This window comes from Palaemon carinicauda, chromosome 24 (assembly GCF_036898095.1).
Source record: "Palaemon carinicauda isolate YSFRI2023 chromosome 24, ASM3689809v2, whole genome shotgun sequence".
Classification (NCBI taxonomy): Eukaryota; Metazoa; Arthropoda; class Malacostraca; order Decapoda; family Palaemonidae; genus Palaemon; species Palaemon carinicauda.
In genome coordinates this window covers 10832638-10845169 of record NC_090748.1, presented here as the reverse complement: position 1 = coordinate 10845169, position 12532 = coordinate 10832638, and the positions used below count along the sequence as shown (strand labels likewise).

Here is a 12532-nt window from a genome sequence, read left to right as displayed (position 1 = left end):
TTATTTCAGATTTATGCTTTTTCCCACTAAACATATTTCTTATAAGTATTGACATCTTTATAATTGGATTAGACCAAAGTTTTGCTTAATTTTAATTCTACTTTATAGTCCTGGTTCCTGGTTCCTTACTGCTCACTCCGCAAAATAAGTTTAAGGGCACTCTTTCTCTTTATAGATAGGTGCAAAGGTTCTAATCTTATTCTTATCATTGTTATTAAGTTTATATCATCTGTGCCTTAAATAAATTAATATCATAATGAGGTTCTCAATCTTTACTTTTATTCCCTTCTACCTTGAAATTGGATAGGATAACACCTTGCTATCATCAGTTTTGGCAACCTGTTGTGGTAATCAGTTTGGACTTCATAAATTCTTCTTTTATATGCATTGCTCTACATATAAATGCAGCCAGATCCCTGCTAGGATTTTTTAGCATACCTAAACTTATTTCTACATTCTTTAGCTGTTCTAACTTTGGGCATAAAAATAAATGTTCAGTAGTATCTTCATCTTTGCATAAATCACACAAATTATCTTCACATTTTCCCATGAAATTTGCTTTTAAGTCGAGCATATTTAATCTTGCTTTCATCACAAGGGATGCCTTATCCAGATTCATTTCTCTGATATAAGGCAGTGGACCATTTCCTTTAATAAATCTTAATTTTTTCATTATTTTCTTTTTTTCTTCAATAGTTTCTTCTATTTTTACTATAATTCTTTTCTTGATTTCTTTTTTTCAGGGTCCTTTTCCCTCTAAAGTTTATCTTCTTACACTCCTCTGTCTTTTCCTCCACATTAGGTTTAATACTTCTTTTTTTCTATATTTGTTTCACTAAATAGAAATAATCCTACTATTTTCTTTAGTTTCTTTCTAAATTTTTACTTAATTTTAGTTCTAATTTATAATAGTTTATTTTCTTACACTGCTTAGTCTTTTCCTCCACATTAGGTATTATACTTCTTTTTTATATATTTGTTTCACTAAATAAAAATAATCCTACTATTTTCTTTAGCTTCTTTCTAATTTTTTACTTAATTTTAGTTCTAATTTATAATAGTTTATCTTCTTACACTGCTTAGTCTTTTCCTCCACATCAGGTTTAATACTTCTTTTTTCTATATTTTTTCACTAAATAAAAATAATCCTACTATTTTCTTTAGTTTATTTCTAAATTTTTACTTAATTTTAGTTCTAATTTATAATAGTTTATTTTCTTACACTGCTTAGTCTTTTCCTCCACATCAGGTTTAATACTTCTTTTTTCTATATTTGTTTCACTAAATAGAATTAATCCTACTATTTTCTTTAGTTTCTTTCTAAATTTTTACTTAATTTTAGTTCTAATTTATAATAGTTTATCTTCTTACACTGCTTTGTCTTTTCCTCCACACCAGGTTTAATACTTCTTTTTTCTATATTTTTTCACTAAATGAAAATAATCCTACTATTTTCCTTAGTTTTTTCTAAATTTTTACTTAATTTTAGTTCTAATTTATAAGAGTTTTTAGTTTGTTTCTAAGGATTGTTTACATTTTGAGAATTCCTGATGATTTTCTTAAGAAGAAGAAGAACAACAACAAGGCAAACGAGCGTCAGCCGCAAACAGCCATGCCGAAGTAAGTTCTACGATCATTTTTACAATTATTACGCGAATTTTGAGATTTATTACATTATTTTGTAGAAACATAAAGTATTAAGATAATATTAAACCAATGTTTATTACGGTAAATAGCCTAGATATTAAATAATTAAGAAATATTTGTGAGCCTCTGGAGACAACGATACCGTAGTCTGCCATTTTCGATATTTGATATATAAGTTTAATTAATTCATATATATGTATATCATATTCTTCTAGCCAGCTTATAACGGTATTATATCTATTTATTTAATTAATTCATATATACGTATACCATTATTACCATATTCTTCTAGCCAGCTTATAATTTTATAGGAGCCATTGTATATCAGCGGCCAGTTCCTCACGCGTTGATTAAAAATGGACAACTAACCTAAACTTTCCCCCTAACCTAACTTACAAGCCGTGTCCTTTCCTACTTACTTAACGATTAGCCCCCCTGCGACCCCCCCTTACAATGCCGTGTTCTAAGTTAGATATAATGATAAATAAAAGTGGCCGCTATCATACATACACCCCATTTTATATATAAGAAAGGTCATTATGATTTGGGTAAACGAAAGTATATACTTGACTAATTTACCGGTAGCCTATACCTTACCGCTAGTCGAGGATGTTACTAGCATACGAAATTGTCGTATTTAATAATCAACAATAGAGTCCTTTCAATGACGTCACTAGGAATCGCCGGCGGCCATGCTGGAGGACATACAAAGCGAAAACATGGCGGCTGTTACAGCGAATATGGACAATGAGAGCGACTTTGTCAAACAATTATCGGATGATAAGCGTTTTTACAAGCAGAAACTCGATCTAATTGATGACGTAGATCCATACCAGATGCAGAATTCATTCAGTCAAAATATTGAGGATTGTTTCCATTGAATAATCTGCTTCCAGAATTTGTTGTTTTTCCCTTTAATGCTTCTAAGTCCAAAATTAGATGAACACTGGACCAATGAAGAGAGTGTTTATAATTATAAAGCTAATATTGATCATTTAGCCTAACCTTGTCTTTTATAATTTTTGATTGTCAAAATGCATGTAAAAGTTTTGCATTATAATGTCAAAGTTTGTGTTTGGTTACAAATGCTATAATTTCTTATATACATATAAACATATGATGGACAAACTATTGTAATGCTCTTGAATGATCGTTTTGCCTCCTTGCAATTAAATTCGCAAGTTTAATTATTTTTTCGATGTTTCATCTATATATAAGCTGAAGACCCCTTCGGGTTAAACCAGCTTTCAGATATTATCATTATTATTATTATTATTATTTATAATCAATTTTTATTCATCACATAGGCCTGTATGTCTGCACAATTTAATACACAAATTAAAATAAATATAAATATACACTTAATTATATATAGGCATGAGCACCTTGACGAAATAGAGACCTAGGTAAGTAGCCTTTGTTAATATAGCCAATATGGGCACTTTTAATTTTTGTTTTGAAAATCTGAGATTTTTTGATGTTTAAAAATTGAGATGCCCCCTCCCCCACACACACTACACACTGAACTGACGATGATACTTGTGAAGTCACCCATGCGATCGGATATAGCATGTTTACACAGGAATAATGATACTTTTAGGCCCTAGCCGAGACTGACCTGATATGAAATGATCAGAACAGATACGAGAGTAGGGTAGTGAGGATTCACGTAGATCAGCCCGTGATATTCTGGTCAACCACAAGTCACGTCTGCGCTTGGATAATTCTGTATCTTTGTCCTGATTCTGAATAACTGCCGGTATGTGGTAGAAACTCTTGTCATCTCTTTTTCCTCGATTCCCACAGCCAACAATAGCGCAAAAACTGGACATTGTGTGAATGTGATGAGATGGCTAAATATTCAACAGTTCAACCACAGCTATTCACTGAACGCGTCTTTGTTTGTCCTCCAAGATGTCGGACCGGAAGTTTGATGACGTATAATGAAAGGACTCTATACTTTGGTAAATTGGAGACTTTGTAGTTGATTGAGCGTAAAATTTCAAGTTATGACTGGAAACCCACATTTTAAAATGGAAACAAACTCAAGAACACGTAATTCTAGGTGTCCCACCTAACCTAGTCTAGGAGTTGTATCCTTACTTCCTGGTGGTGTTATGCTCCCCCCTTAAACTGCCGTATCCTTATCTATTTACCTCCTGGAGGTGTTACGCTCTTCCCTTTAGACCACCATATCGGGGTGTATGTATGAAAGCAGCCACTAGTATGTATGATGATGGCTGACTAAGAATACAACAGTTTAAGGGGTGTTGCAGTGGGCTAACCGTTAGGTAAGTAGGTGAGGACACGGCTTGTAGGTTAGGTTGGAGGGAAAGTTTAGTTTAATTGGTGTCCATATTTTATGCTCGCTGGAGGAACTGGCCGCTGATATACAAAGGCCTCGCCATATCCTTTGTTTACCCTAAAACTTCAAGCGTCAACCCTGTGTTTGGTTTTCAACCACATTTACTCCTGGCAAGGTAACACTACACCGTAATAGCTTCATACTATTGTATTTCTGACTAAGATAGGCAATGTTTTCCCATAAAGAAAATTCATTTGGTAAGTAATGAGAAAATTTATGGCTATCCCAACCATGTATATAAACCCCCATATATATATCTAAATATATATAAACACTATATGTACGATGGACCTTTTGTATATCAATGGACCAGGACCTCCATGCACATAAAAAACAGGAATTTTCTTTCCTGTTATCTACTGTAGGTAGTCCGTAACAACAGCCTTCGTTCTGCAGAACCCCTTACCTAATTTAGCCTATTTTTAAATATATTGGTTCACAAAACTCTGCCTTGTGAAGTTTATTTACGGATATACTGGTCTGCATCACTGCCTAACGAAGCGTATGTGTTCTTTACGTGTAGGAACATATCACACGTTTTTTAATAATGTATTCTCCTAACCATACAAAACTAAGACCTTCAAGTGAAATGACCTCCTCAACCACCCTGTATGTCCAGGCCAAAGGTCAAAGTGAAGGTTTGTGCTCCCTGTCAACAGCCAGCTATGTTTATCAGGCTTTATCTGAATGATGGCAAATTTGAGCATTAACTGTTCAAGACAGTGAGAGAGAGAGAGAGAGAGACTGACTGACTGTTTACCTCGTTAAAAGCTCAACGCCCGGTTCCAGCTTTGCCAAAGTCAACATACATATACCAAATGTTATGATATAAGTGATTTAATCCTTTATTTATAATAAGGTTATCCCCTTTATTGCACCTCTTTTGTTTTCATTGTACTTATACTGTACCCTCTGCTGTGTTTCAAACGTTCATATAGTTGAGCGGACGGCAGACCACCTTCCAACAATAAACGGGAAGCCATGATTTCGTCTTCTTTTTTAGTCAAACTTCTACACCAAGGCACTTCCCCCAATTTTGGGGGGTAACCGACATCAAACAAATGAAATAAAAAAGGGGACCTCTCTTCTCTACATTCCTCCCAGCCTGACAAGGGACTCAACCGAGTTCGGCTGGTACTGCCAAAGTCATACTGCTATTAAAGGTCTCGTGTTTGTATGGTTAGGAAACAGAAGGTCCCCCAACTTATAAATGTACAAGTATTCGACTTGCAAACAGTCGGAGATACAAACGCAAATTCAACTAAAGATAACAAAGATAGGATAAAGAAATATTGTAATAGAACAATTTTGTATAATTTAATACAGTAAGCTAAACAACACTTGAAATAACCTGATATCTATTCCATTCGAAACGACTATTTCTTGACTTTTGCTATAGGAAATCATAGGCATGAGATTCAGGTTAGGCCTGCCCTAGGAAAAAAATTAATGGAATTGAACTTACAAACAATCCACATACAAACGTTCTCAGAACCAATTAAGTTTGTAAGTTGAGGACCTTCTGTATGAAAGCAGTGTTTTTTTTATGTTTAACCTTTTTTCTAGTATGGCAGACGGACACACCTTCTAGCCATAAGTACTGTAAAAATAACTGGGGTTTGCAGGGTGATGTAAGCTCCATGTTAATGATACACAAAAGTGCTGTACTATACATAAATCCTTTGATTGTGGTCAGGAAGTTCAAATAAGATCCCTTGATTTTAGAGCCACCTACGACAGTGTTAATCATGAGTCCCTTTTTTTTTAAGTTATATGGATGGGAGCAGGTGGGTCTTTTCTCAGCATCATTATTGAATTTTTATTTTGTTGATGCACACCATAGTGGTAAAACGAATTTCATGTGTGGTGTTCCTCAAGGTAGTGTTGTCGGTACCTAACCAAGCATGCGCGCTATCATCAGGGATGAAGGTTACTGCCCTTTTCCCTTTCCTTTCCCTGGATAATCGAGGTACCCCTTGGTCTCTCTCCCTAAGGATACTTATGTTCCTAAGGGAGAGAAATTGGCTTGAGGTAGAGAGAGAGTAACCAGCAGTCAGGCGCCTAGCTTTCACGTGCAACGAGACATTATCCTTATGGGGAATAAGACACTTTAAGATTGCCACATAATCATCGGTGACATTCCCATGCTCTGGTTGGAATGAGATCACCTTCCGTCAGCTCTTTCCACACGTCATTCTTTACGCCAGGAAGATGCAACAAGAATAGATGAATATAATATCCCGGACATACTTAGGGAACACTATGACCTTGTAATGGTGACAAAAGGAAAAATAAAACCAATGAAAAATTCAAAAATCACAACAGAAAAAGTAAAGAATTGCCTGGGAAAATTAAAGGCAAAAAAAGCGGCAGGACCAGATGGCCTAAAACCCGAACTATATAAGGCACTAGGAAAAAGCAAAATATGTCTTGAAACCTTACAGAAATGTTATCAAAATGAGTTGGACGAAAAAGAAAAACCAAATATGTGGAAGAAGTCAAGAACAAAGATGATTGAAAAGAAAAGAAGGCCAATGGCAAAAGACTTAAGACCCATAGCTCTATTAAATATTTCTTATAAAATATTCATGATGATGGTGAAAGATGAAATAGAAAACCACATAAGAATGAATGAAGAAGACAATGAATGTCAAGCAGGATTTACAGGTGGAGGCAGGATAGAGGACAATATCTTTATATTACAGTATTGTGTGGAAGAGAGTTATAGCAACAAGAAACCTCTAATAGTAACTGCGATAGATTTTAGCAAAGCATTTGACTCTGTAAAAAGGGAGGTATTAATAGAAGTTTTAAAAGAATATAAAATTAACACCAAAATCATAAGTGCAATTGCAAATATTTATCAAGGAGATGCTACGGGCATTGACTTAGGAGAAGGTATAGAACAAGAAATGGAAGTTACAAGTGGAATTAAACAAGGTTGCACAGGATCAACTTCACTTTTTAAACTGATTACGTATATTATCATGAAGAAAATAGAAGAGGAAGGAAACGGTTTCAGAAATCAGTTAATAAAGATAGAATCATTATTTTTTGCAGATGATGCCTTAATAATTGCACAGGATATACATAATGCTAAGCGTAACATTCAGATATTAGTAGAAACTAGTAAAAAATGTGGGTTGGAAATTAATAAAGAGAAGAGTAATATTATGATTTACAATATGAAAGAAAAGCCAGATAACATAGAGGGAATCAAAGTAGTAGAAAGTTTAACATACTTAGGAATAAAGCTAGACAATAGTAGGAATATATTTAAAACTCAGAAAAGGGTAATGATAGAAAAGGCACAAAAATTAGCTAATCTAACATATTCAGTTATAGAGAAAAGTTGCAATAAAGTGATGATAGGAAAAACGTTCTGGAAAAGTATTGCTTTACCATCTATTTTGTATGGAACAAATGTTATAAATCTAACAGAAACTGAAATAGAGAAACTACAAAGAATAGAGAATGGGGTATATAGGAAGATTTTAGGTGCCACTAAAAGCACAGCTAATACTGCTCTAAGAGGGGAGATAGGTGCATCTTCTATGAAAACAAGGGTGATGGATGGGAAGCTGCAGTACTTAAATCGTACCCTGAATGGAAAGAAGGAAATACTGAAAATAATTATCCAGGATATTCAAGAAAAAGAAGGAAGATGGTGGAAACAACCTGCAAAGTATTTGGAAGAATTAAGTTTAGGTATAAGACAAATAAGAAGAATGAACAAGGCAGAAATAAAAACGGAAACCAGAAAGTGGGATACTGAAAAGTGGAAAGAAGAAATAGAAAGTAAAGTGAGCCTAGAAATATATAGAACGTGGAAGAAAGAAATTAAAGAAGAGTTAATTTATGACAATACATTTGCTTCTGTGATATTTTTTAGAGCAAGAACTAATACGTTAAAACTAAATATTGTAAATAGACACAATGGAGGGAATGTAAACTGTAATTTTTGTGAAAATGAGGAGGAAGATTTGATACATTTTTTGTTATTTTGCCAGGAATATAGAAAAGAAAGGAATAAAGTAATTGAGCTACAACAACCATACGAGGAAGACCCAAAGAAAATAGTAGGATTATTTTTATTTAGTGAAACAAATATAGAAAAGAAAAAAGAAGTATTAAACATAATGTGGAAGAAAAGACAAAACAGTACAAGAAGATAAGCGTTAGAGGCGCCGTTGTAAAGGCTATGCCTCACCCCTGAACCTGAACCTGAACCTGAGATGCCATGTGCTTGTGCAACCTGTTATGAGAACAAGTGACCACTTAGGACTGCTCTCGACGGAGATGCCCTGCCGCTTGCACAATTGGCAGCAAGGTTCGCTGGAGTAAAAGGACTAATTTGAATGATTAGGGAACATGTGAATTGCTTTAAATATTCGTGATTTTTACAAAATAAAATAATTTTAGAGGGGTTGATGTGTTTTTCTTTATCCAGCTTGTATATTGGTTTTACTTTTGTGTTCACTCTGTAGTTCTTTGAAATACATGTTAGTCATTTAAATGTTCTTGAATGCAAAAATTAACAAGTCGGTTTAGAAATTATAATCCTATTCTCTATCATCAATGAGAATAGCAAATTCATTTGTTTTTGTTAACTACTTATCATTATTTCATAAGTTGTCTTACGGAAATTGATATGAACGGTCAAAATTACTACAGTATTCTACAGTGCTGTATTTTATATTTAGTTTTTAATTTGATTACTCCAAATATTTTTGAAATACTGTATACTGTATCACATAGATTTGAATATACTTTTTTCTTTTTGCAGATACTACTGTGATTACTGCGACACTTACCTTACACATGACTCGGTAAGTATTTGATCTGAAGAGATGGTGATTTGGTCAAGTCTCTAGGTATTGGGGTATACAAGCCAGTAATTTCATGCCTCTGTGTACGTCTCTTTTACATACTTGCACAGTGGTGGGTTCGAGTATAAAATGGTAATTGTTCCTACACTAAATACAAACAATCATTCTTTACTATAGGAGATATTCTAGCGCGAGCTGGAAAATACGGCAGAAAAACCTTAACAAGGTCGTTAATGACCGGACAGGTAATTACCCACCTGACAGTGGTGGGGGACCGCCGGTCGATAGCTGCTGTTTACCTTCAATCGAATTCTAGCTGTCGCAGTGGTAACACCACTGCTCCTGCTTTATTTGCTGGCAAACTAGCCTTTCTAATTTTTTTTTTTTTAATCCTTTTTCTTTGTAGATGATGTCCTCTATTTTGAGGAAGTGTTCATGAAGCCTTTATGTCACTGCTGGATGTGGATCCTCTTTCCCTATGCCCCATTACGGAGGTCATGGGTGTTCTGCTACCCTGCAGAGGATGGGTTCCCCTACCAAGTATGTAGAAGTGGTCTTCACAGTACCTTCTTGTCCTCCTCCTCCACTTCATTGTCCTCCCCTCTTCGGAGGCTAGGAGGGAAAGATATAGAAGAGGAAAAGGAGCGATCGCACTCCTTTGTCCAGTCGTTCTCTCCGGAGTACAGGCGACATAGGAGGAGACATAATCGTTCTTGCTCTTCCTCGCCTTCTGTCTCTTCACGAGATGTCTCGCCTCTAGACTAAGCGCTCTCGTCACAAACTTAAGAGCGCTTCCTTCTTACCCTAACCTAGGGCATCAAGAGCGTATGCGCCAACATGCGCATACGCTCCAACAAGAGCATAACTCCATCACGCGCCTGTGCAATGGCACTCTCCTTCGCGCCAGTGCTCTCCTATGCACTCCCGCGCGCCAACATTCTCCTGCATGTGCGCATTCGCGCCCAACACCATCCTACGAGACAGATGAAACCTGAGTGTCAACTTTCTACTGTTAGAAGGTCTTCTGACAATGCAGCCATGCTGCCTTTTCCTGCAGCGCCAGTGCTTACCAACGCGCTAGCGCTTTGCAACACGCCATCGCTTATCAACGCAACAGTACTTACCGGCGCACCAGCCTTCTCCCGCATCCGTAAGGATATGCGCGCACGTCCGCATGCCCATATGATTCCACTTTGAGGAATTTTTCTCATGCGCGCGCGCTCCCTACGGCTGGCACAGACGTGCGAGATAACTCTCCCGCACGCCCGTTTACGCCTTCACCTAGATATTCTCACCGAAGAGACAGGCGAAATAGGAAGAGACGTTATCATTCTCGCTCTTTCTCGCCTTCTGTCTCTCCCCGAGACTTCCTGCCTCGAGATTATATACACTCGTGCCACAAACCTGAGAAAAACGATCCCTCTCGTCATCGTTCTGCCTCGCTGTCGTTGTCGTGCGAGGGATCATCTAAGAAACAAGGAGCGCGGCCAAGGGCAAAGCAAGTCCTAACCTCGAACCCTCTTCTTCGCATATTAGTTTGAGGGTCTCCGTCCGCTCTAGAAAAGTCAGATAGAGCGCTTCTCCTTGCTTTACTGACTATCTTCACAGAGATCACTCTCGCCTTTGAATTCTCGATCTCTGACCCTTTGGGGTCTCGTGACAAGGAAACCTCGGTTTCCCGGTGCGCTATCCCTTCGTTTGATCACAGCTAGTTGCGGAAACGTCGGGTTTTCGTGCATTTAGTCTCGCTGACGCTTCGGTGTCTCGTGACAAGGGAGACTTCCGTTTTCCCGTTGCTCTAGCCCTTCGGGTTCTCACAACACAAACTCTAGGGGTACGCACGTTCACGCTGAATCTTCGGGTTCTCGCAACACAACCTCTAGGGGCACGCACGATCACGCTGAACCTTCGGGTTCTCGTGACACAAGTCATCAAGAGTGTTACTCTTAGGTCAGAGAGTCTTCGGACTCTTGTCACGCGGAGTGTTCGCGTACGCCCATCCAACACTACGCCCATAACAATCAGGAGTTTTACTCTTATGGCAGAGTCTTCAGACCCCAGTCACGCAGGTGTTCACACACAATTAGCGCTACACACGCAAATCTCCGATCATACACTCGCGGGGTCAATCCCTCACTCCCGTGTTTCAGACAGGACAACTTCCCTAATTCTTTTGCTCCCTAATGAGTTAAGGAATTCGAGTCTCACGGAAACCTCAAAAGAAGATGCAGGGGTTCGCCCCTTCTTCTCTTCGGTTGAAAGCAGAAGGGAAAAGGGAAACGTGTTAGAGAGGCTAAAAGAAAACACCTAGATAGCAGCGACGTAGAACGCGATGCCGAGGCCTTCGGCCGCTCTGTTCGTTATCCTGCACTCCATGTGGCAGCTCATGAGCTGCCCATGTTACGAGGTAACACTCATTGTCAACCTGCAACTTGATCAACTTATTGGGAAACTTAGATTGCTGACAGGAGGTTCGCCTCCAGGGATTAGAAATCCTTCCCTTACGAGGGAGTGATAACCTTCCTCGGAATTGGACTGTGTGAAAGATCCATCCCCCTTCCGAGGGAAAGCTTCCCCACTTCAGACAGTCAGCAACCTTCCCTCCTTCGTAAGGAGTTGCGAACAGCTCAATGAGTTTTACCTCTGCCATCTCGTCCCCGAAAACTGTGCTTTCTCCCCAGGAGCTGGGGAAAAGCAAGTCTACGGCTTATGCCTCCTTCGGGGGGAACTTCTCCCTGGGAGTATGCTTGGCTCAGGTGATGTCCTTCATCAGGAGGACTTCTCTCTCGTTCACGAGAGGAGATTTTTACGCCTACGTTTGCTCCGTAAATCTGGGAGAAAACTTGCCTTAGGCGATGCCCTCCTTCAGAAGATCTTCTCTCTCATTCGCGAAAGAGAGATTATTACGCCTTCGCTTTTTTCCATAGAAATGGGGGGAAAGCTTGTCTTAGGCAATGTTCTCCTTCGGGAGAACTTCTCTCTCGTTCGCGAGAGAGAGATTAATACGCCTTCGCTTTTTTCCCATAGAACTTGTGGAAAGCTTGTCTTAGGCAAGGTTCTCCTTCAGGAGAACTTCTCTCTCATTCGCGAGAGAGAGATTATTATGCCTTCGCTTTTTTTCCATAGAACTGGTGGAAAGCTTGTCTTAGGCAAGGTTCTCCTTCGGGAGAACTTCTCTCTCGTTCGCGAGAGAGATTATTACGCCTTCGCTTTTTTCCCATAGAACTGGGCGAAAGCTTGTCTTAGGCAAGGTTCTCCTTCGGGAGAACTTCTCTTTCGTTCACGAGAGAGAGATTATTACGCCTTTGCTTTTTTCCCATAGAACTGGGGGAAAGCTTGTCTTAGGCCAAGTCCCCCTTCGGGAGGACTCCTTTCTCGTTCACGAGAGGGAGATTTTTACGCCTACGTTTTTTCCCTAGAACTAGGAGAAAACTTGTCTTAAGCGACGTCCTCCATCGGGAGAACTTCTCTCTCGTCCGCGAGAGAGATTATTACGCCTATGCTTTTTTCCCATAGATCTGGGAGAAAGTTTGCCTTAGGCGATGTCCTCCTTCGGGAGGACTTCTCCCTCGTTCGCGAGAGAGAAATTGTTAAACCTCCGCTTTTCCCCATAGAGAGGGGAGAAATCTTGCCTTTGGCAATCCTTCCTTCGGGAAGACTTTTCCCTCGTTGAGAGAGAAAAGTTAATACG

General features: G+C 38.5%; 1 protein-coding gene across 1 annotated transcript in view; it reads left to right on the top strand.

Moving 5' to 3' along the window:
* Positions 1-1541: 1541 nt before the first annotated feature.
* The window catches only part of LOC137618074 (U1 small nuclear ribonucleoprotein C-like), a 29084-nt gene continuing 18093 nt past the window's right edge, over positions 1542-12532 (top strand). Inside the window, exons 1-2 of the mRNA XM_068348043.1 lie at positions 1542-1620; positions 8799-8841. Coding sequence (XP_068204144.1) covers positions 1613-1620; positions 8799-8841 — 51 coding nt within the window. The 5' untranslated portion in view covers positions 1542-1612. The remainder of the gene's footprint in view (positions 1621-8798; positions 8842-12532) is intronic.